This window comes from Patiria miniata, unplaced genomic scaffold (genome assembly GCF_015706575.1).
Source record: "Patiria miniata isolate m_02_andy unplaced genomic scaffold, ASM1570657v1 HiC_scaffold_5, whole genome shotgun sequence".
NCBI classification, from domain to species: domain Eukaryota; kingdom Metazoa; phylum Echinodermata; class Asteroidea; order Valvatida; family Asterinidae; genus Patiria; species Patiria miniata.
This window is the reverse complement of record NW_024037072.1, coordinates 33,662,555-33,687,746: the sequence shown is the minus strand read 5'-3', so window position 1 is coordinate 33,687,746 and position 25,192 is coordinate 33,662,555. Positions and strand designations below refer to the sequence as shown.

The window sequence follows — 25,192 nt, the reverse complement described above, 5'->3', positions numbered from 1 at the left end:
AGTTAGAGTTCAAATTTTGGCGATAAAATTAATGTATCAAGTTGTTGGCAATGCAAAACAGACTGGGCCTATACTATGGTGGAATATACTTAATGATTTTACACAAACAACAAAACTTATAATACATTTTAGCTGTTTTGTATCCAGAGTAAAGACCTATAACTAAGGGAAAACACATGTCTATGTCCTTACTTCAAATCGGCTTCATTTGTGAAATCGTTGTTGGTCGAGAGAATTTCATTTCAACTCGGAAATTTTGCCTCTAAGTAGAGGCTGATGCATTCTGGGGACATTAAAATGTTACCCTAATTCCACATTGTATCCCAAAGGTATAACTTTAAACACTAAAGTGTCTCCCAAAGCAAAATGTATTACTTGGCGGTTGTAATAATGCCGGTTACTTATATACTGCTTTTGAAGATCAACTGAAGCGCTTATACATTATTAAAAGTCACTCACAGGCATTTTCTTCCATTCGGGACATGTCACTTGATGCAGAAGCTGTTGAGAACAATCAAATGAAACAATATCAGATTGATTTCTAAAATGTATGAAAGCTGGATTGCTTTCCTTCTGTACAAATTAAACTGATTAAAGGATGTCGACAAAATTCTTAAACAAACTGAACTGTAATCTTTAAATAAGTTCATCTGCATTGTGGTAAAACATGAGTTTAGGGATTTGATTGGAAAAAAACGAATCTCTAAACTCAAACTTAACTTTTTTACCCTACTGAGACTGTGAGACCACTTGGCCTTCCGAATAATTGTTCTGGTTGATCTTGTTTCACCAGGAAGGCATATTGCTTTGACAAATTATTGTACGCCATGTACTCCATCAGACTAGCCACATTATGCAGGGGTAAGGATTAAGATACCTGACCTTAGTGTGTCCGCTCATTCCCAATATTCAGATAAGATCAAGAGAATACCTGCAATACTCACCAATATCCACTTCATCATCAGCTGTTTGTGCTGAAAACAAAACAAACCAACAAACTAAAAACTGCTTATTAGTTAGTGCAAACCAGCCAAGGCTGTTAAGAGCATTCATACAACACGCTCAATACCTATTCCTCCTGAATGTTTACGTCAAGATCCAAACGTTATGAATGTGACACCATTTCAATACATGTATTGTTCCATAAGTCCTGAGAGTTGTACGAGGACTTAATCAATATCAAATTGTCTTTGTGCCTTTTGACAGATAGGCAGCGATATGTTTATATGGTAATTACTGCCCGTTATTATGTGCAGTAATTAGTACCCATAAGCTTCTAGTGCACACGCCCAAATAAAAAAAAATGTTAATTGTTAGACTTGGAAGTGTGTCAATGCATGAAAAGGATGACTTGATTTTTCCTGATTGAGATTGACTTTATTTGTTGACGGAATTAAGCCACTTGGATGAAACCGAACAACATGTGTTTTGATTAGCAGATTTGCTACCAATACTTACATAGGCCTATATCGACTTCAGTAGATGTTTCAGATCCTAAAATAAAGACAATATGGGTAAAAAATAAAACTTGTTCAACTTATGCACATTCCTGCATGCAACACTGTCAATACCATGTTAATTTTCCCATTTCTCAAATTCAAGTGTTTACAATTTAATATATTTAATTTAATGACTGTTCGTTCAACATTGCCAACTTAATCAGAGTCATACCACTATCAATCTTCAAGCTACACGTTTAAAGCTTACACTTATACATTTAAAAGGGATACTGCGGCCTGCAATATGCCCAATTTGGCTATAAAACGCGTTTGAATCGATATGATTTTAAATGGAAGCACATTTAAAATTAGGATATAAACGTACACACAATTAACCATCCTTTAGAAACTTGGTGTTTTGTGTTATTCTCTCAAGAACCATGCAAGAACGAATTTCGGGGTCACAATTTCGTCCCGAAAAATCAGTATATCGCAGTGTTTGGTCTAGTTCTAATTCCAACCGTTTAGTGGTCGCCTTCGGCGGACGTGGAAGAAACAATATTTGTGTATTCGAGTTGTGTGGAATTTAGTGTGTATCGTGTACTGAATGAAAACGACACGAAAAACGCATGCGTACTCCATTGTGTTCTATGTACGACCAGGGTTTTCTTTTTCGTCTTTTTTCGGGAACGGGAAGCCATTAGGTTAGTTTTCTTTCCGCTAGATCTTTTAAAATAGTATAAGTTAACAATCCAAAATATGAAGATTTTGGGGATTTCAGGCCGAAATTCCCCTTTACAAAGTTATGCATAACATTGATTGTCTATTGCATGACCCTATTGGTACACGAAGCAAACTCATGAAAGCCTTGTGAATAAAATCAGAGGTGTTGACAAGCAATTCATTTCATATTTTTTTATAATATGGAATTTTGCGTCGGGGTGATATAAATCAAATCAGGTTTTGCATTCACGTCGATGAAGGGCAAAACCTTATTTGAAACCTTGTTTCACCCCCAACCCCTTAAGAAAGGAAGAAGATTCATATAGATGTAATAATCAAGAAGCAATTCACATTAATGTGTGTTTCAACTGCCCCGATGATAGCAACTTATAAACATTACATATTATTACATCAATAACAAGCGATAAACCTAGATAGTGGAATGTCATGGCCTAGCGGTTAAGAACACCCGACTCATGCTCTGGTGTTTCAGAGGCAAAACAGTGGCGTGGGTTCAAGCCCCCCCCCCCCCCCCCCCCGGTGGACACTTGTGCCCTTGAGCAAGGTACTTAAGCGATATTGCTTCGTCCTTCGGATGGGACGTAAAGCCGTAGGTCCCGTATGTTGAGTAATCCAACACCCAGTGACACTTATCGCTAAGAGAAGAGGTTTCCCGCCGTGTTTCTGGTCTCCTGTATAAACTCCCAAGCGGAGTATTTAGGAGATTAACCAACCAAGAACCAAGAACCTACCGTTTGGAAACATCTTGCCTCCAGTCTTGAACACTAACATCATATAGAAAACAATAGATAAAATAATTGCGATTATTGAATGGAACACAAGAGTGACAACTACCTACTGTGCATACAAGAATGGGGAAACTTCCACAAGTTTAAGAAACAATTAAAAGGGACTTCACTTTAAAGTTGTTAGTGTCATTGCCACACAAGTGACATTACTTCACTGCATGTATACTTGAACAAAATTTCCCTCCTTGACTTTCGAAATTAATTGTGTATAATTATCATTTGACCCTGCTGTATATGGGTTAATAAAGCACGTGCTCCAGAGTCTTTCAAGTGACGGGCTAACACGTTTGTATAGGGCCTAACGCATTAAAATATGACCGGGTCAGATATGCCATAAATCAGGATGAAATGGTTCTACCATTGGATAGTTGTAACAATTCGGGTATGCAAAAATGCTGACAAGGTTCTGCACACTAGGGCTGCACATGTACACACTCCATTAATTATTATTATACATGAAATATGTGCCTGGATTATACATTTCACCATATCGGAACAGTGTCTGCCATTGTGCATTAAAATGGACAAACTCTACTCTTGGCACTATCATGTTCTTACAGTTTACATGTAATATCCTACATGACCCTTTTGTTGAATGATGAACACAGAAACATTAATCATTTTCTCATCGCTTCTGTATTATGTTGTATAAGCTATGCACTAGTAGCATCAATTTCAACTACTGAAAGCGTTACCTTGTTCGAGTTGTTCTAGCTGTTGCTCAGAAAAACACTTGTAGGACATCCAAACTGTCGATTTGTTGACAGGCTGTGTCGACGATGGACCACCCCTCTGCTGATTTTGTGGTGATTGGTAGAGCTGTTCAAGTAGGCTTGCGTGGAGGTTTTGATGCTGGGGTCAGTCTGGAATCTTCTCCGCCACACTTGCTTGGCTGGACCAGAAATATTAATCTCTACCATCAGCTTCATCAATGAGTTAAAACTGAATGCGATCCCACACTCGCCTGACTTCTGCTCCACACACGGATTTAGAGCAGTCAAAAGCTAAAGGATAACAAGCACATTGAAAAGCATGATGACTTATGAATTGATGCAAGAAAAAAATTGACCAAAACGTGTAGTTAGCTTTCTAATATCCCTTTTTTTTTTGGACTTGAGGCCTACATTGCAAAGAAGTAACTGAAAGTACAAACAAAAGGAAACCTCTTACACGAGCTTGCTTGGGATAGAGGATGCATCACTGTCTTTTTGATATGAAACAATAAGCTTAAATGGCGGAGTATAAGATTGTGCATTTGTATACATTAACATGATTCAAGCTTTACATACCAGTCCTAGGTCTGTCTCTTTGACAATCTTGACTATAGCCTCACATATCTCATCGTTACCATGGGTGGAAGGTGGTGCTGATGGTGAGGTGCTGGCACTCGCATGACCAGCTTGATAACGAAGGATACTATGGGGCACAATCACAGCACATAGATGATCATATGCACTGTGTGGGGGAAAGTTGTCCAGAGCGGCCTTCTCCAGGAGCTTCAAAAGATAGAGAATGACCTGAATATATTACGACATCTTATTATCACAAACTGTCGAATTGTATCACGTTTTTGACTTAACGTCAAATGCCCTTTAATGTAAGTTACATATGGAAAACATGCATTTTGCATTAAAAATTGACTTGTTCCAGTTGAACGGCACCTCTGTGAATTAGGCCTATTAGACCTGTGCTAGTACATAACATTGTACATTTCGGTCGCAATCAATAAAATCATCAATAATCAGCAAGCATATTTACATATTCCGTGACAAACAGCAAGACTGCATATGTCAGGAATAGGCGATCCTCCAATTCAGATGACTTTGTAGCCTCCAGTATCATACTTCTGTACTTGGTCATAATGAGTTTCTGCTGTCTTGTAGTTGCTTGCCAACCGATACCAGAACCGGCAGGGCATGGGTGGCCACTTCCTCCACTTCAGAGCGCATCAGCTCTGCGCGGGCCTGTTCCTCAGAACCCCTTCTTTCATGCTTTATGAAGAACATGATGGCCGCTCTGGGCATGGCTCTTTTTTTGACAAGAATTAAAAATGAATGAACAAAAAACACGTATCATTCCGGGTCCAGTTAACTAATAATTAATTAAACCTTTGACACCCCCTTCACTGTGGTTCATAATTATGGGGTCATTGTGTATGGTTGAAAGTCCGAAATCTTCAGTTTTAGCGCCATCGGACCAACTATTTTAGTGCAGATGCCTGCCATGTTTTGGTGATATGGAAAAATAGGTTCGGCTTCAAATTTCCAGATGAGCATAATATCTCCATGTACGACCACAAAAAAACGTTGGTCTGGTGGAGCTAATTATAAGCCTTATGAATTCGGCTTTTAGCCGAAATTAGCCAATACGCTAAATATGAACCAAAATGTGGGGTCTTTAATTTCATTTATTTGTTTGGAAATTTGAAATGGGAATGACCCAAACACAAAAAGCGTGGTCAGTTAAAACAAACAAGCAAAAAACGCAGCAGCAACATATCACATACATAATCACAGCTAGACTAGAGTGCACAGAAGAACCCGTCTCTTGTTTAATGCTAAATGATTTTCCCAGTATAGTCTTAGAAGTTGCAGTAAAAAATCATAAACATTTACTGGTCAGCGTAATTGAGCCTTTTTATATCCCACATTACATTTAGAATTCCAGAATTGTGGTAATTATTTTCCAATGGCAAGATGTGTAATTTGTTATTGCGTTTATACTGTAGGATGTATATTTTGCAATAGCCGTCAGTACCACAATCACTGTTTCAAACAATTACATTTTTCCAACATTTTTTTTCCTTAGAGTCATTTATTTCCTTTAAGTCTTGGGTTGATTAATGAACACCTGGATTAATAACTTAAAAATGTAAATACCTGCAATTTCCCGCAACTCTGTCCAGATAAAACCAATTTGCAGTTATTAATGGGCAGGTGCGCGGTTCGGATTCTGCTGAGCAAGTTGCGTCTGACCCACCGTTGAAATAGTGGGTCAATATGTGTTCCATACCTGGTGCATCTGCATCGTCTAGAATTGGTGGAAAAGAAGTGCCTGCTGTTTGGCGAGGCAGAAAACGGTCCTTTGCGAAGGCAAACAATCTGCCGCTTTGTCCCATAATTCTTGCTGCCATTCTTGACGCAGTGGTCTTGCCTATGAAATGCACAATTTTAAATTCAACACATGATCAATAATTGCAAGGTATTGTCTTAGGGTGACAAAATGGTCACAATTTCTATTGTAAAGAGTGGGTAGGTGTGTGAAAATGAACCATGTTTTACTTTTTTTTATGCTGATACAATGTACACGTATCTTTGCCATTTTATACACGTTTAATATTTGCGGAAGGTAAGAGCCTGCTGCTTCAGTCAGTATTAGTGGCTGGAGCAGAAGTGACTGGCTTGCACGTTCGCCTTTGCGCGTGTGCGCAGCATTACAATAAGTTTCGATGTCCTTCATTGTTATTTACAACTTGTGTGATCTGTAAACCTGTCGATGTTCATAGTAATTAATGATCAGAAGAAAAAGCTACAACTTAATTTTAACAAAGTACGGTGAGTTAATTGCAATATCGTTAATTTGTTGTAAATTAGAAATCCTCGATTGCCAAATTAAAGGTGAGTGCGTAGATATATTTAGGACCTAAAGATTGTTGGCTTGATAAGAAAGTTCGTATATTGCTGTAATACACAGATTAAATGAAGTGACCACATCCGTGAGACGTGAAGTGATGACAATTATTCAAGAAGCATTATAGCAACGTACGTCCGCGGTAGAACGTTTACAGTTTCATGACTCATTTTGAGCCAATGCGAGTCTGCATGCCGTTCTGTATTCCAAACTTGCAGTCCAAGATTGTTTTTTTCTCGACCATAGAAGTCTCACTCCAGCAGTACTTTGTTGTCCATAGACACTACCAGTGGCCAGCATGCAGTTGGAGTATACCCCACGAGCCTGCAGTTATCCAGCGCATAAGGCAATATGGAGTGATTAATCTGCATGTCGGAGACATGTTACGACCGGGCCATAGGAGTAGCCAAGACAGGTGACTTTCCAACCCCCATTTCACCTTTCGGTATATAAACGACGGTCAGTGCGTGTTCCATGGGGACCTCAAGTTCAAGCCATCCTGATTTTTTTTTTTTTTTGAAAAAGGTACCCGGAATCGTGAACAACGTTCATTAAAGTGACCACGGAACTGGTTTTATTATTGATTGCTTTCGGTAATTTTAAGTATTGTTTCTTTTACAGTTCTTGTATTCATTGATATTTCGGCTTGTTCTTAATTTTGCCATATTGCTGTGCTTATAATTACCAATCACTCGTTCCCTTTTGTTACCATTATTTGGATTTCTTTTCATTCAGTTGCTGCAATTAAAGAAATGCCTCGGCATGGCATCAACATGGCCTCTTTCCAACCACAATACTCCCTGACTAGCCAATCCCATACTCGTTTAAATGATATTCATATTACTTAGGTACCACCCATTCCTTGAGCGGGAAACCAGTTCGTGCTGCGTGTAATGTATTTCATCGTTCAGTCGATACAATTATACACTCAGACACGAACAAAATAAAATACTACTGAACATTGGATTTTCTGCAGCTTGAATGTGTTTGTTTTTTCACATATCAATTCATGGTCTGAATTCAAAAGAACTGTTGCTCTCGTTTCGCCCGCACCACGAACATATTGACAACCAGATATACCAGTCTTTCAGTGCTGAAATCCTTTGGGCAAACTGGCTCCCACTTCGGTTGATCAAGAACGAACCTGGGTTCAAACCGGGCCCCACTCCGGACCCACTTTAAATCTGGTGTAAGCGATTCACACTCCGGAAACCACTTGGTATATCCGCGCCCACTCCAAATTATTTTAAATCGACAATTAAGCCACTGACAACACCATAAAAAGTAATTTTCTTAACTTACACACAAGCTAGATGACACAATTATTAGCTGGAATGCTTTGTGGTCGGTACTGACTTCTTGGAAGAAAACCCTGGTAAGTATAATTGCTGGGTATTGCTGTATAATTGATTTGGAATTCATCAATATCGTCAACAGTAGTTGAAATGTAAAGTGATTAACCTCATGTCAGTTTGTATACTCCAACAACCTCTTCCCCCCGTTATCAACTGATGTTTCCCGCAAATATCAAGTAATTGTTGCAATTCCTTTACCTGTGTTCAGATCCCCAATGACAATTGGAACAGGACAGCATTTGAACACTTGAAGCATTGCTTCATAGTGCATGGCGAGACATGCGCATCCTGGGTTATCAAAAGAATAATGGAAGAACAGGATTATTATGCAGATAATAAAATTTGAATCTGCAACAGCTTTTATGAACGTCCTCCATTTCGTCAAGGATCATTGGTTCAGATAGGGACGTCCAAAATAAAATAAAAAACAGCTTGAACTCCATTTGCAATGTTGACAAGCCGTCGGTTTCAGTATCATACAACGAAAAGGGGGAAAGAAGAACAATGGTGATCATTAAGAATCTGGGTTTTTTAAAATTGATTAAGCAATGACATACCTATTACGAAGAATGCCGACATCGCATTCTCATGGAGTGCGTTGGCCAGTGAATTGTAGATGTCATGCAGCATTTGGTCGGGATCAACTGCTCCAAAGCTGTTTGGAATCTTCAGCTGTTTTTCCCCCTTGGGCAAAATTTGGTCCACCCAGACAAACGTCTGTTGATCCTGTCGAATGACAGAACCATCCCCATCCAGCTGCACATTTGGTGCTAACACCCATTTTCTGTCCCTTTTTGCTTCCCGATTGAGGTTGCCGCAAGGGATGGGCTGAGGTGTCTTCCTCGGAGCATCGCCTTTTGTTAAAAAATTTGTTTGATTTTATTGAAGGACATTAAATCAACATCACACATAGTTTCAAGACAACTGATTCGGCGATCGGGTACGACTTGCTCACCGTTTTATACTGGTAGGAATTAATCTTCGTTACTGGGCAATCGGGAACCACGTGATCACGGTATTAAGACCGTTGTTGGAATAACGATTTCAGATACAAATTTGGAAATATTAGTTTGAATTATTATTGTTTTGTGAGCAGTTAGGCATTGCCTACAGCAGTATTTATTTTTGAATTCACAAACACAAAGCTGTTTGACCTACGCTAAATGCAATACAACTTGAATGTAATTCGAAAACGGAAGCATTTCACTATGATCAAACAAAATGATGAAACGCTTATTCATTGGGACACCAAACACAAAGAGAGCAATATACAGCATGCATGATGACATGTTCACCTAAACCTTTTTAACTTTAACACTCATTCGTCAACAAATAAATAAATTTCCCATAAATATTCTGTGGACAACCCCAAATGATTACATGTTTCAGGATCGTGACTTCATCAAACTGGAAGTTATAATGGGGAAAATGTAAAACATCATCTGGTTTTTTTTTACAGATTTATTATTAATTCATTACCACTGTATGGTAATAATAAGCGTGAGTACCATGATAGCGGGTCACACGTACTGTATGAAACCTATATCTCGATCCTATAGTCCCCGTCTTAAGTTTGTACATATCATTAAAATTGCTCTCTTTAATTCGATCACACAGAAGAATGGTTAAAAAACACGTCAATTTAAACCATGCACACCTTCACGTTTCAGCGTAAAAATGTATGTACGATCTCGGATAGTTATATGTAGTCAAGAAGTATTGTATACTTGATACACTTACCTTGAATAATGCTCTATTTCCTGGAGGAAAAAAAACATTCACTTGCTCTGATGTTAGGACATGGATCAATCCACCAGATCCTTGACCCTGGAGTCCAAAGGAGTGGCGGAGCTCCTTGTTGAGTTTATCCAGAGTGGAACTAATAGCATTCTGTGATAAGAAGCAGTTCCTTGAAGTTCAAATATGAAGAAGAAAAAAAGGAGGATTATCATCGAACATTGTCCTTTATCATGGTTATCTGGTTTCCCTCTCCACTTTTAAGTATAAACAGAACACAATCCAACACATGTGATTAGTTTCTACTGAAACAAATGAATAATCTGTCCTTTAACTACATAATAGCCTCATACATGTGGCTCACAGTTCCTGTGTATTGTTAGCCACAAAGCTTTCCTATGCTAACAGTTATTTTCGGGAAATCGAAATTGGAGCTGGTTTTGTCAATTTAAATTCACAGTGGAAGATACTTTCAAAGCAGTCTTTTTTGGAATAACTCACTGCAAAATTATCCCTAAATTACTGGATAACAAAACACTTACAGAAACGTACATGTCACAGATATAGGATACAGCGGTACAGACACTATATGGTCACTTTTCCACAATCTTTTTCCCCCAAGATTTGACACTATTTTCTCGCGAGAAGCCTCTAAAATCATCACATTAATGTAATATACCATGGCCTATATTTTATATAATATTTTTTGTATGCACTACGTAAAACTTAAATGCATGGTGGCGGCCAAACTCCATTCCATTTAACTTAAAATGTAGTGGCGACATGTATGATTTACGCCTCTTCCTATTAAACACATCCTATTAAACACATTGTCATTAAAATAGGCATGTGTCAGTTTTCCTTATGTGGTCGAAGATAGGCCTACCCAACCTCGTCCCCAGTGCTTACTTTATTTCCAACCGCGTTTCCAATAGTAAACCCTGGATAGGAAACTTTCTTCCTGTATCCTGGTTGGATACCGCAATTGGCTAGTAATGGATTTTTATCGTGTACTTGGTGCTATATATTCACAACGTGCAGTACGTGTTTTCGCGATCATTCGTCCACGCCTTCTCGAAAATACTAATTTCCTTTCCAATTTGCTCATATTAATATGAAATATGATACTGCATATTGTCTCGATAAGATCGTAACAGTTTGATTTCAAAAATCGTGTTTTTCGTAACTCACGCCGTGCTCGCGCTGCTACGAATTGACTCTGTTTTTACCCCAGACACCGCATACAAAAACAAACGCTAATGTGTAACGCATATCCAGGCACCAGACTGTTTCTCATTTGCATACGTGTGCAAAAATCTTGCACATGCAAATGATCCAATACCAGGGTGAGAGAGCAGGTAGTGGTGGGCGCGTACTGCTCGACACCCTGGGGACGAGGTTGAGGCCTACCCCCTTCATTGCCTTTAGGCCTATGTATTTTTATTCCTCACAAACGACACACAAGTATACTTCCTTCCTTCCGTCCCATAGCGTTACGGCCGTAGGGGCGACGTGATGGCATTTGTCACACAGCCATTTGTTTCGGTATTCTAGCTGCTGTTCAAAGAAGTTGTGCACAGTGGTCCTCCTGATCCTCGATGTTGTCTGCCTACATTTTCTGCTGTCTTCCCTTAATTCCTAAGTACACTTCACCTGTTCACGTACATGTACATGTACATGTACATGTATGTCATATATGTATACCGTAAAAAATAAGGACTTACCGTAAAAGTCATCACTTTCTTTACTTCGTGACTGTCGATAATGGCGATATAGAGCTTTACACGCATCATAATGTTTTGGTTTCAGATGGGCTCTCAATCTCAGGACAGTTTTCGTCGCACAATGGTTCCAACATGATCAGGTTAACCGCCATCATGATTGCACACACGCAAAACATAGGGGTCAGCCATTCCCCGGCTGTTTGCAGGGCGGGGATACAAGCGAAAATTTACTTGAATCCCCATACAGTCTATGTAGTGCGAGTTCCTCATACTCATATAGTGACGGTATATAGTGTGTGTTGGGGGAAACAAATTGACAGAGATAGCGATAGCGCTGATCCAAACATATTGTAACGTCTCTTTTGGGTGAGAGACATTTTCAAATAAAGAGTCAGATACAAATATCTTACACACACACTAGTACTTTATTCGGGATTATTTACATCTCAGGTCAATAGAGGGCGCACTATATACAATGTAAAGTTAAGGCGTACATGATTATCTGTAATCCATTATTAATTCGTTATAACGGATTATTAATTCATTATTACGGATTATTAATTCGTTATTACGGATTATTTAATTCGTTATAACGGATTATTAATTCGTTATTACGGATTATTAATTCGTTATTACGGATTATAATTCGTTATTACGAATTACTCATACGTTCTGAGTCATTACTCGGCATGTATGGCACAGGAGTGCAAACGTTGTATGCAAAGATATAGCGCCGCCTAGCGGCGATATACATAGGCCCCTGGTCACGTGCTCTCCACGTGTGAGAACATCAGACTTAATTCGTAATAACGAATTATTAATCCGTAATAACGAATTAATAATCCGTAATAACGAATTACATAATCTGTAACATATATACTTGCAGTGGCGCTAATGGGCATTCGTAGTTCACAGATTATTCAGTGGTGTACGTATTTTAGGTTATGACAGGATACCAGTTGTGTAGGGTTCAGTAGCACTACTGAAAACACCTACCGACTGAGAACCCCCCATTTCGTGCACCATTTGTTATAAAATGTACAGCGCCCTCAATCTTGTTTCAAACACCAGCGGGAACGTGTGTGCGGGGGATAAGATAAGGTTCGCGGGAAATTTTCAGCTGTTTTTTTTTGTGGGTGGCCGGTGTCCAGCAGGTGTTCGTGGTTGGTTGCTCGTGAATCAAGAACCTAAAAAATCGTAAAGAGCCACCTGTGACCTTTCTAAGTAAGGTATATGTCATACTCATAAGTTAGGAAATCCATACCTGGATATCACTTGATAATGAGATGTATTTCCGGAAAGATTTCTAGCTTGAGTAACTCCAGCTGACATGCTCAGTCATATTCATCTAAAAGATTTCCATATACGAAGTTCACTAATTTTCCTCTGTATTGACTAACAAGCCCCCAGATAGCAATTTCATGTCATCAAAGTCAATTTGAGCAGTGAGAAAATGCAAGCATTTTCTTAGAAAACACTTAGAATTTTTCAGCCCAATCTCATGGGTTTGCACACAGGGTGTTGAGTGAACTTCGTATATGGGAATCTTTCCTATTCGTACTGTAACTAATGTAGTCCGAGTAGTAGGACTCTACGCATCGCCTTTTTTAACATTTGGACATGGTTGGGCGATAGTCGCCCGACCATGTCCAAATGTTAAAAAAGAAGCGATTTGTTGTAGAGTCCTACTTGGACTAAACTAATGGTACGTACTGTAACGTAGGCCTAGCCCCATAAATGTGGCCAATACCTCCGTAAATAGGTAGTCCATTGGCCACATTTATATGGGGCTATGGTAGGCCTATAAAAAGCGTAAAAAGGTGTCATGCATGAGTATCTGTGTGTACATTTTGTATGCCGGTTGCTAGCCCAGTTCATTAGTCTGTTGTCTATGGCCCCGCACTGGAGAAGTAATGTTAACGCCATGGTTAGACCCTGTACATGCTGTACTTTGGAGTCTACTCCAGTGCGGGGCATATAGACCGTTAATTGTGTGCCAACTTGTCACGGTAATTTTGTGCCAACTCGATAGAAAAGTCAAGTTGTCCAGAAAAGTCAAGTTGTCTTGAAGTCAACATTTTGCCAACCACGGGTTGCCAATCCAACCATGGAGCTATAAAGCCAATATCATTTTTATAGCTCGATGGACCATATGGAGGAAGGAATAGACTATTCCTTCCTCCATGGATGGACTAACACTGCAAAAATGAAGAATATTGGCCTAGTACTAGTACTAAATATGTCGATTACAAAAATATTATTTGATTGTAGATTGTTAAAAATACCAAATTATCAACAAACGCAACAAAATACTTCCTAAACATGCCTTTTTCGTATGTAATGAGGGTGTTATTAGGACTTTTTTTGGAAATGTATGTTGCCAACCACAGCATCTTGGCAGCCCATACAAAATTGGCGCTCAATGTTTACAAACGAGGGCCTATAGAAGGGTCTATTACTAGATATGGCTGACCAATAGGAGGACGCTATTTGGTTTGGGCATTGGGTAAATGAAAAAGACTTTACCCAAATCAAACAGCGCCCTCTATTGTGTTCGCCATACCTCAAATATGCTAATAATACACGCATGGAGGAGGTGGTTTGTCTTGCACATCTGCAATGTTGGTCGAGTGCAAAGCATGGTGCTGCGCGGTGTTTAATAATGGGTCCAGTAAAAAGGCCAGGTTGTGTGGGCGTGGTGTAGACCCGTAACATATGGCCCAGACAGGGCTCTGGAGTGCTCTGAAACGTGCAAAACTAAATCAGGCCCACTTTACTCACAGATTAGCCTGCAAATTTCTCCAAAAATTCCACTGGGGCAAAGAAAATGTTCTCAGTATTCCACCTACCAAGTTTGCAGACTCAATTCAATTTTTAAAGGAGACTTTTCTTCAATATTTTGCACATGAGAGGGAAGTCAAGTGATTTCAAAATGGGGCTAAATACTAGACTGGTACATGTCCATCCATGGTACAACTATTTGAAAAGACTGACCTCTTCATTCAGTGTCAATAGTCTGGTGGCTTGCCTATGGAGCAATGTGTAGTAAATTGAGACTAGTTCCCGCTTCATGCCACATGTTTCTTAAATTCTTTTGGCATGGTTGATTGATGCAGTTACTGAAGCTGTCTTGGACTGGTTGTTTTAGGTGCCAGTCAGTATTTTCTTGTTTTGCATGTTTTCAATACCTTAAGTTTTGGGACTCTCATACACAGTATTGAGAGTCCCAAATTTTCGGACTACATATGGCCATGTTTACGGGTATAGGCATGGACCATGGCTATGGGCATGGTTTTGGGCCGAGCCATTTCTATGTCTTTGACTTATCCTATAATTTTCAGACGAAATTTGCATAGAGTTTGTCCATAAATGATTGCAGTATTTTTCTTGGGGTCACAGGTCATGTACATTTGACGTTTTGATTTTTCCTGGTTATTAACCAGGTAACTATCTTCCATACTGAAAAAACTTTTCCTCATCTTTGCTATCACGGCAGTAGTGTGGCTCATTATATGGAGGCAGTCCAGTATTTGAGCAACATTTACAGGGCTAGGGCATACCCAACTATAGTATAGTTGTTACTGTTGCTGCAGTTTGGAGGTATCAGCACTAAACTAAATTCTCAATTCTGTTAGTACATTTTAAAAATTGGCAGCACTCGGCGGTGTTGCAACTTGCACGTATAAACTTACAACTGCGTGCATGTATATCACACTGCACATAGATAATAAAATGCAAGATCTTGGTCATTCACGCTTGGATAACAACTCAACAACTTAAAAGGGATGTCCTGTGCTTTCTTCTCTCTATGAATTCAGAGCCTTACAAAGTTGAATCAGCGAGAGCCATGAGTCGGAAGATCTATTTCTGTGGTAGCATCAGGGGAGGCCGGCAAGACGTGGGACTCTACGCTAAGATCATCAAGACGTTGAGCGGCTATGGCACAGTCTTGACGGAGCATGTCGGGGATGGTGAATTGGACAAGAATGGTATGAAGTTGGAAGCGATTCCTACATGTATTACAGAAAAACTAGTATAGCTAGCTGATGTTTTTCCCCTAGGTTGGTCAAGAGACTAAAGTCGGCCTCAGGTCGACCTGCGATTTGTTTGCACTGCGACAGAACCATCGGCATCAAGCAAAAAAGTAATGCTCATGTTACAAAACGGAGAAATCGTGTGATTCTCTTGGAACAAGCGGCATCTCTTTATCGTGGTCATCTCGCTGTTGCTTTACTGTGTCTGTCCGTTTTAACCTGCCTGTTTTAGACAACTTATTTCAATTGTTCACCTAGTTTTTTAAAGGTTTTTCTTTGTATAAGTTTTAGTTCGTTCTTAAGTTTTAACTGGTTCGTTTTTATTTTCTGTGAAGCGTCTTGAGCGTCAATTTTGACGGATTTGGATGCTAATTACAAGAATTAGATATTATTATTTATTATCTCGACACAGTGTGCTGATTGGCTACACAATGAAAAAGGATGATTTTGATGCGCGCACAACGTCGTAAATTAACCCAGGTCGACTGTGACTGATTCCTGCCTGTTGGGAACACATCGTAGAAGTTGAAATGTTCCTGCTCTTGCGACTTGATATTTTTTTAGCTCCGACTGCTTCCGATCTCTTAATGTCATCTTAATGTGATCTGTGTCGTCGCAAGTTCGACCTTAGGGCAGCTTAACAGCATCCTCTCAATAACAGGGCACTAAGTAAATGATGTCAGTGTATTCCATATATGATTTAAACAACGACGGTAAAAGGGGGAGTTTTTTACCATATAAGAAAAACTGGCACTGCCTAGTGTAAATGAGAGAGTGACAACTTAAAGGGGCACTTCTATAGGTCCTGAAATCCCTGAAAATTTTATGTTTTGGATTGTTTACTTAGCCTATTTCAAACATCTGGTTGAAAGGAAACCAACCTAATGTCTTACCGTTCCCGAGAAAAGAAAACAAAACCCGCTTGTTTGCATCGGACATGACGGAGTACGAATGCATTTTTCGTGTTGTTCTCATTGCACGATATACACGTTGTGTGTCTCGGGAACAGCGGTGACCAATCACCAATGCAAAAAAGTGGTTTCTTCAACGTCCGCAAAAGGCGAACACTTTACGGATGAAATTGCAACTAGCACCCAAACAGCTCGAATTGATGGGGTCGCAAACGTGGACCCCGAAATTCGTTCTCGCACGCATAATACAGGAATAACACAAAAACGCCCAGTTTTGAAAGAATAGTTGTGTGGATGTTTATATCCTACTTTCAAATGTTATTTCCGATTAACATCATCTCGTTGAAAGCGTGTTTTGTAGCCCAATTGGGCTGTTCCAGGACCTAGAGTCCCTTTAACCATAACACTTGTGTCATGACTGTGTACTTGATATGATTGCAGCATAGATGTACATTTAGCATCAACCCTAGTCGGCCACAAGGATTGTTTTTAATAACGAGCGGTCAAATTCTGCCCTCAGTCGAATACGCCCCCACTTACTGGTAAACAGATGGTAAATGGATGCAAGCGACTTTGGGACAAATTTTGGTATGAAAATGTTGTCTTCTTTGACTACTCTTTATTTTTAAGACCTGTTTCATTACACTTTAGTTTCTTGTTATAGATACAAATGTTTGTCAAGTAAAGGCATGTTGAATGTTAACTGTTGTGCATTTTTTTTCTTTTCTAGAGAACTTGGATGATAAGGGAATTCACGACAGGGATATCGATTGGCTCAAGGAGTCTGATGGTAAGTCAAGCGGCATGTTACGAAGTCACTGCAGTGAAAATACATTTTCATTTGGAACACCTGGAAACACCAGCAAGAGGTCCAACTTATTCTCGGTGAAATGAACAAAGTGTTCCCTTGGTGTTTCCATGCTCCTCCCTTTGGGAAAGTAGTCTATGTAATAGACCATGGTCTATTATACGGAAACAGATTCTGTGATTAATTATGCAACCAGACTGCGTATGACCTCAAGAAACTGACCAATCAGCAGGCGCCTTCTACACGCGCGTAACTCGAGCACCCCACGCGTGTAAACATCACGCCCACGATGAGTAGCATTTTTGTGCAGGATGTATTACAAAAACATGGCATCAAAATTGACCAATCACAGTCTTAGTCCTGATTTCGGAATGAAATGACGTCATGCATGCATGCTTAGATATATCAGACGTTATACAGGAGACTGGGCTCTGTGGATAACGGGTGATAATCAGACTACTTGGAAAGGGGAGTGTTCCCTGTCCCTGCAGGAATAGGTAGTTTTCATTCAAAATTGTAATGGATGGTATTTGTTTCGAGGTTGTTTCTCATTTGAACAAGTGTTCCAAATATAACGCATGGTAAATCCCAGTGAAATATTCAAAGTCTTGGCTTTGGAACACGTAGTGTTTTTCCGGCTGTTACCTGCAGGACGAGTCAGTGTGCCAAATTAAAATGGATGCTGTTCCAAGTGGAACGTTCAAGCGTTTGCCTACCAACACATGATATTCCGAAGGCTGTTAGAAGTCAGAACGAGTGTTCTTAATTCAGTGTTGTAGTCCAGTTACTTGGGTCGAGTCCGAGTCTTGAGTCACTTAGGTCGAGTCTGAGTCCTAGTTTTGAGTCAAGTCGAGTCGGAGTCACAGAAATTGGGACTCGTTGCTGACTAGTCCGAGTCCTGGACTTGAGTCCTCCAACACTGTCACAGAAAAGTAGCTCGTTGAATGACACTAGTGATCAATCAAATTAGGTTTTGCCTTTCACCGACGTTTGAACACTGTATACTCAGTGTGTTACCTCCCGAGTGAAAGTTGGAAAAAATCACTCGGGTGGGACTCGAACTCACGACCTCCTGCTTTCTAGTGCAGATGTCTTTCCACTCGACGACCGAGCTAACAGGATCAGTTGGCCGGTTCGAATCTGATGTACATAGCAGCGGGTACCGCATAAACTATTATAAGATGGAATTTTATTGTGAAGGGCAAAACCTATTTTGATTTATATCACCCCGACCCAAAAATTCCATCTTACTAGTGATCCATGTTTATATCTCCATCACAGCCGTTGTTGCGGAAGTCACTCAGCCATCCATGGGTGTAGGATATGAGCTCGGCAGGGCAAACGCAATGGGAAAGAAGATTCTCTGTCTATTCAGGCCAGAGTCTGGCAAATGTGAGTGTTCCTATAAAACGCAGAAATGATTTGAAACTGCTAGAAATGTTTCAAATGCAAAGTGTTTTCCTCAAGATTATGATTGATAGTGCGGCAGCCAAGGGGAGTGACCCCTTTTTCTCTGATATATATTTTTTTCTCTGCTGATTATTCATCTTCGGGGTGTATCTAATGAGATCTAGGGTGGTGTGGACCGGACACCCTTGGGCAATTTTAAATAATCAAGATGGCGTCCAAGATGGCTGCCGCGAAGGACTAAAATTGGAACATTCCAATTATTTCAACGTTTTTTTTGCCAGAAAACAATGATGTCTTAGCCAAGATATATGTTTTTGGGACCGATTGATTTAATATAAATGGTTTGAGAAGTGTTGGATGTACCGTTGCTATGACAAAAAATTTCATATTGTCCACTTACCAAGTGATTTTCAGATGTCATGTTACTGGTAGTTTGATGTTAGACTTAACATCAATTGACATGCATTATCATTATAATGACCAGTTGTGTTTCATGATCAAGGGCCAATTTCACGGCGCTGCTAAGCACAAAATTTACTTAGCACAAAAAAAGTCTGGCTTATATAAGCAGGTTATCAGCCAAAACTCCACGTGATGTATATTGCTCGTGATTAGTATTCAGCTGTTGTTTGCTTAGCATGAAAATCACATGGAGTTTTGACTGATAACCTACTTTTATAAGCCAGACTTTTTTTTGTGCTAAGTACATTTTTGTGCTTAGCAGCGCCGTGAAATTGGGCCCAGATCTTAGCCGAGTCTCAGTCAGAAAAGCAAAATGATAACACAATGCATGATTGTATTGCAGTGATGTCGGGGTTGGTGCAGGGAGCTGACAATTCAACGTCATTTGCCGTCAAGCATTACAAGGAAGAAGAGTACCCAGACATACTCAAGGACTTCTTTGATCAATTGTGAGTCCCTCCAAACTTTAAGCTCTATTTAACCCTCGGTGTGGCCACGTGGTGATAACATTCTCCAAATTTTCCAAATATGGTCATAACTTTTTTTCAATGCGCCAATAAGGTCAAGATTCCATGTAATCCTCACCCCTGAAATACACCACAAGCCTGTAGACTCCCATTGGCAGACCCTAACCACTGCAGAGTAAGGAGTGTTGAAAGACAGCAGCCCAAAGAGGCGCCTGATGCCTTTGTGCAGTAATTGGATATCTTAGTGGCCATCCCCTTTGTGCCGCCGATCTCTCTGTGTCAAGCCCTCGTGCCGCCCAGAGCTCAGAAAGGTCGTAAACAATCCTGGCCCACACAAAGGCCATGTGACCTGCCTATATCTTGTGCATGAGAGAGTCATTGACCTAGAAACAGTGTGGTGATAAAATTCTCCACGTGGTTTCATGGTGTGATTTTTTTGGGTCACTCGACTCCGAGGGTTAATTTATTACTGTTTGCATCTCATGCCATTCGTTTTTATTTATTTCAGTTTATTGCTTTCTGGTCGTAAAACCGAGGATTCCCCAAAAGTGCCCTAGTCATTGTAGCTCGCAAGCCTGAAGAAACCTGTAGAGACCTGTAGAGAGGAGACAGTGAGAAGAATTACAGTTTTGGAGGTGGGAGGAAAAGCCCAGAAGAATATTCTGGGGAAAACCCACGGAATCAGGCAGGGACTGAAAATCCAATCCACATGTGGTCCAGGCAGGAATCGAACCCAGGCCATAGTGGAGGAAAGTAATCACTGCGCCAAACCGACTCCCTGATTTTTTCCCCCCCTGATTTCAGTATGCAATAACACTTAAAGTCCAGGCAAAATGTCATGGAGCAATCAAGCAGGAAAACAAATTCTCAATAATGTGTGTTGCATTGGAAAGTACATGTCGTCGCGTCAGTGCAACAAGGTCGTAACTCTATTCTGCAACAAATTTGTATTTCGCGCAAATACACTCAGTGTAACAAGGTCATATCTCACGTATCGCGCCGTCCATTGACTTTGTGTGTACATCCAGGTTATTTTAAGCGAGATACGACCATTTGGCATTGAAAACTCGCATTTCATTACATAACATTAGTGTTTTCACTCCATGTTCATTGACATTTAAGATCCAAGGAAGATACCGACGAAGCTGTGGCAGTGAAGAAGAGGAAGACGGGTGAAGAAGAAGGAGCAAAGGTAGTGAAATTGGTCAATGTATTGCTTGCCTCTTGGGAGTATTATCGTCTAATCTTCCAATGTACATAAAATTGAGAATGAACTGACACATCAGTCTGCTCATGCTCTGTTTTATCCCCCTGGCTTTTTAGCCAAGAAAGGGGGATATTGCGATAGTGTATTCCTTCTGTGTGTCCGTGTGATCTGGTACACGGTACCCTGTGGAGACATGTGCACAATAGGGAACGAAAGATTGTATACGTCTCCACAGATCAATTTCTATAGGTGACTACGTCTCCACAAGGTTATCACGAAATAGATATATGGATTTTACTCAAAAACTAGAAATTTCCAAGGTGTGTTGATGCGTCACAAATTGAAGTATTTTATGTATTAAAGGGATATCTATTCCGAATTTCAGCCCAGAAAATTAATTTCTGATTAAAATAGGAGCATTTTGAAAGTACACTTTCAAACTCGAAAACTTTAGTACAGGAGAACATTGAAATGACTCCACAAGGATACAAATTCCAGTATGTGTGTTCCATTTTGGTTACGTTAAATGTTTAGTGCTGTCATATGAAAAGTCAGACTTCAATCTCAACCAAACCTGGAGACACTAATCTTTGGGTAGGAAGACTTCAGATGACTTGAGACATTTGAGGTCAAAGGTCATCTAGGGGTCAACTGAGGTCATTGTTTTTGGTTAGGTCAACTGAAAAGTGTTGTCATATGAAAAGTCACAGTGAAAAGTGTGCTTACTAACCGACTATAAATACTGCCAGCATGCGAGGGGGATCGCGCAAGTTTAACTTGCAGTATTTTTTTAACTCTTGCCAAGGAACTGGGGAAAAAACTCCCATCGTAAAATGCCCCCCCCCCCCTTCTCAGCCACGGAAAGAGACTTGCACAGCTTCTACGAGCCACCGTCTAAAAAATCTAATAAATTATTTTAAAATTTTGCACCACGCTTGTTGCACAGGACACAGACAACGGCTCCTCCACTGAGAGAAAGATCTACTTCTGTGGTAGTATCACAGGCGGCCGACAAGATGCAAGTCTGTACAAACAGATAGTTGAAGAGATGAAGAGTAAATACGGGCCGGTGCTGACCGAGAACGTGGCTCGAGAAGATCCGATCATCGCCGTCGGTAAGTGGTGTATTTTTCTGCTGTCAAATGAATCAATTTCTTATCCCAGTTACAGTTGAGAGATACCCTAGTCTTGTCACTGCAGAGTTGCACTGTTCAGTTATTTGGTACAAAATTTGACAATGAAAGTACACTTTCCTTCTCTGAGGACTGAATGTCTTAGCTACAGCTCACTTGAAACTCACCTAGCTTTTTTGCCCCATTATTTGCTTTTAATTTCATGTTTCAGATGGAAAAATCGTGACAGATGTAAAAATCCACGAGATGGATATGAATTGGCTGCGTTCATCCACAGGTGCGTGGGAGTCTTAATATTAAAGTGTCATGACACAAAGTGGGTTTGAAGTAGCCAAAAGTGCTCTTAAGGTACTGTCCCTCATATTAGATATTTTATTTGTTGTCTGTGGGCATCATGGAAGAGGGGTGGTTACTTTTGATTTAGAGTTTGTGCTGTTTTGAGTGTTTGAAAGCACTGGAGTTTTACAGATCTCTCTCAAAAAAATCAGTCGGGTTGGACTCGAACCCACAACCTCCTGCTTTCTTGTGCAGACATCTTACCACTCGACCAGCGAGCTTGCGGGATCGGTCGGATGACTAGTTCGAATCTGATGTAGCAGCGGGTACAGCAATGAAACTTTTCATAATATAAAGCTTTTTGATAATATTTGGCATGGGCAATTTTGGGATAAATGTTTTTAAGGTATATAAGGCCAAAAAAAAAAAGGTCTCCGGTTTCTTGTATGGAGCTTGCCCGAAAAGTGGTGCGGCGACGCGGCTTTTTTTTTTTTACCTGTCTTTTTTGCTTCAAATGACGGCTGATGACTGCAAATGGTGCCCGACTAAACTAAGTGCGCAAATATATGGGAGTCCAGAGAGGCCACATAAAGCTTATTCTCGATCATAACCCCATCTAAAAACACGTTAAAATTGTGCAGCAGCAGGATTCCAGTCAAACCAGTGAGTTTGGCGGTTTTGAGACATCATCTTTTATTTAAAAAAAAAACTTTTTCATTTTGCCGACGCGCATGGCTACGGCGACGTGGGCGCATACCAGAAACCGGAGACTTTTTATTTTTGGCCTAAAGCATCACATTTTTTACTGTTATTTTTTTTAAAATTCAGACAGGCGGAATGCATCATGCGCATCTTGAGTGAGATCAGAATAATATTGATTTCGGATTCATGGTTACAACAAGGTTTATCGTCACATTTGATTACACATGTATTTTTGATACAGATGTAGTTGCAGAGGTGACCCAGGTGTCGACCGGCGTGGGATATGAGATCGGCCAGGCAGTTGAAATGGGCAAACGGATTCTGTGTCTTTTCCGGTCAGAAGTGAACAACAGTAAGTGATTCCAGAGGTACTTCCCAACCAATATGGTGTCTTTATCTTAATACCCTTATGTTAACAGCCACACAGGTGATTTAACCCTATAACCGCCCTGAGTCCTTCAAAATCCTTCAAAATCCTCTTTGCCAAAGCGGAGCAACTTTGGAGGATTCAGGTTACGTGGCAAGAGTGCGTCACTGATTTCGTAGGATGCTCTTTGTCAAGGTCACTGCCACAGGATATTGCAGGATTCAGGCAGTTGTCACCCCTTCACGGACCATATTCAAGAACTAATGGAGGAATTTGCAGGATTGAGGCTATATGCTATTTTTCCATCAGGCCAATTGGAGGATTTTGCAGGATCGAGGCTACATCGTAGCAAAAAGGCCTAGGGAGTTAGGGTTAATGAACCAGCCCAAAATTGTGGTTAGCATGATGGTGTAGTAACTTAAATTTTCCAAGCTTAGTTTTCCAAAGCCATCAAGCTTGGAGCACCGTGGTCCAGTGGTTACAGTGTTTGACTAGCATTGCCTCCACACACTTACGTTTCAGTTCGTGAAAACCAAAATTATTCTATTACGCGTCAGTGTACGAAGTGCATGCACACACCCACGTGTCAGTTTGTGAAACCGAATTTATTGAATACGCAGTTTTCACGAACTGAAAGCACACAATGTGTTCGTGTCAGTTTGTGAAAACGGTTACGGATTTGGTAGCCATCAAGCCAATACAGGGTGAGTAAAAAAAAAACTAAACCTAAATGTCGGGACCATTGTTTTCGTGAAGTTCTGCATGTAGCACTTTCAAAATCTAGGATATGAAAGCCCAATTCATAAGCTTTCTTTTTAGTACAAGAATCATTCAAACCACTCATGTACTTTTCAAGTTACCGAGTTTTAAACACAACCACCGTTTTAAAGTTCTGTCCACGGATCACAAAAAAGGTGTGTGTTGTTTCAGCAAAACGAAAACAATTCACACACATCCTTATGTGATTTGTTTTTGTTTTGCTGAAAGAACATGAACTTTTTTGTGATCCGTGAACAGAACCTGAAAATGGCGGTTGTGTTTAAAACTCCATAACTTGAAAAGTACATGAGTGATTTGAATGATTCTTGTTCTGAAAGAAAGCTTATGAATTGGGCTTTCATATCCTAGATTTTGAAAGTGCTACATGCAGAACTTCACTAAAACAATGGTTCCGACATTTGGGTTTCTATTTTTTTTTTTTACTCACTCTGCACAGGAAAGGTCGCTGGCCAATCTATGCAGAGCTGACATTGATGCATCCTCTGTTTCCGTTGATCTGTTCCAGGAATCTCTGCTATGATTAGCGGCGCTCACGATGGAACTTCAGTTACCGTCAAGGACTACAAGGACCAGGAATATGTAGTCATTCTCAAGGAATTCTTCCAGTAAAACTGACACTGAAATATGTCAAGTCCAATCAAGAACACTTTGTCAAACAAGGTTCAAGTAATTTTCATTGAACCCTCACTGGCTGAAGAGGGTTAAAGAGGTTAATCTAGTCACCAGGGCCCAATTTCACGGCGCTGCTAAGCTCAAAAATGTGCTTAGTACAAAAAAAGACTGGCTTATAAAAGCAGGTTACCAGCTTACAAAACTCCATGTGATTTTCATGCTAAGCAAACAACAGCTGAATCCTAATCACGAGCAATATACATTACCTGGAGTTTTGGATGGTAACCTGCTTTTATAAGCCAGTCTTTTTTGGTGCTAAGCAAATTTTTGTGCAAAGCAGCGCTGTGAAATTGGCCCCAGTCCTCTGGTGGTGGTTGCATGGCTGGTTACCCACAGCTGTCTGTATTGCATTGTACAGCAGGGAGCCAATTATATTTTTTTTAAAAGAATAATTTTTCAAAGTTGAATAAAGAAATTGACCGGAGCAGGGTTTGAACCTGCGACCTCCGGATTGCCGTTCCGGTGCTCTTCCAACTGAGCTATCCAAATTTGAATTGGCAGTTCCCCATTTTGTAAATATCTTTGTTCAAGGGGCGCTAGTCAAAA

At 40.2% G+C, this 25,192-nt stretch overlaps 1 protein-coding gene and 1 long non-coding RNA gene across 7 annotated transcripts; one reads left to right on the top strand and one right to left on the bottom strand.

Moving 5' to 3' along the window:
- Positions 1–47: 47 nt before the first annotated feature.
- LOC119741741 lies at positions 48–11,915 on the bottom strand. Of its 2 annotated transcripts, none has more exons than XR_005272770.1 (12): positions 11,418–11,915; positions 9,697–9,865; positions 8,514–8,810; positions 8,155–8,244; positions 5,851–6,124; positions 4,730–4,999; positions 4,261–4,467; positions 3,667–3,975; positions 2,915–2,947; positions 1,459–1,494; positions 945–974; positions 48–501 (listed from the first exon to the last, which is right to left on the bottom strand). It is a non-coding gene; the product is annotated as an uncharacterized LOC119741741 (long non-coding RNA). The 2 variants fall into 2 exon arrangements; XR_005272771.1 differs by having other exon boundaries at positions 4,320–4,467.
- A 549-nt stretch (positions 11,916–12,464) lies between these two features.
- On the top strand, positions 12,465–24,618 carry LOC119741888. 5 transcript variants are annotated; one of them, XM_038217825.1, is made up of 10 exons: positions 12,465–12,614; positions 15,236–15,406; positions 17,093–17,152; positions 18,452–18,562; positions 19,386–19,491; positions 20,632–20,713; positions 21,663–21,831; positions 22,061–22,126; positions 23,069–23,179; positions 24,480–24,618. In XM_038217825.1, the coding sequence occupies exons 2-10, from the start codon at positions 15,265–15,267 to the stop codon at positions 24,581–24,583; spliced, it is 951 nt and encodes a 316-aa protein (XP_038073753.1). In that variant the 5' UTR covers positions 12,465–12,614; positions 15,236–15,264; the 3' UTR covers positions 24,584–24,618. The 5 variants fall into 5 exon arrangements, with proteins under 5 accessions (XP_038073753.1, XP_038073755.1, XP_038073751.1 ...); XM_038217827.1 differs by having other exon boundaries at positions 12,465–12,641; positions 20,632–20,701; XM_038217823.1 differs by having other exon boundaries at positions 12,465–12,641.
- The last annotated feature ends 574 nt before the right edge of the window (positions 24,619–25,192 follow it).

Excerpts from the sequence above, each read along its gene's own strand:
- LOC119741888 (XM_038217825.1), top strand. The coding sequence starts at position 15,265 with ATGAGTCGGAAGATCTATTTCTGTGGTAGCATCAGGGGAGGCCGGCAA. Across the intron at positions 19,492-20,631 it reads AAGGACTTCTTTGATCAATT|ATCCAAGGAAGATACCGACG; the intron begins GTGAGTCCCTCC and ends TTGACATTTAAG. Across the intron at positions 22,127-23,068 it reads TTGGCTGCGTTCATCCACAG|ATGTAGTTGCAGAGGTGACC; the intron begins GTGCGTGGGAGT and ends TTTTTGATACAG.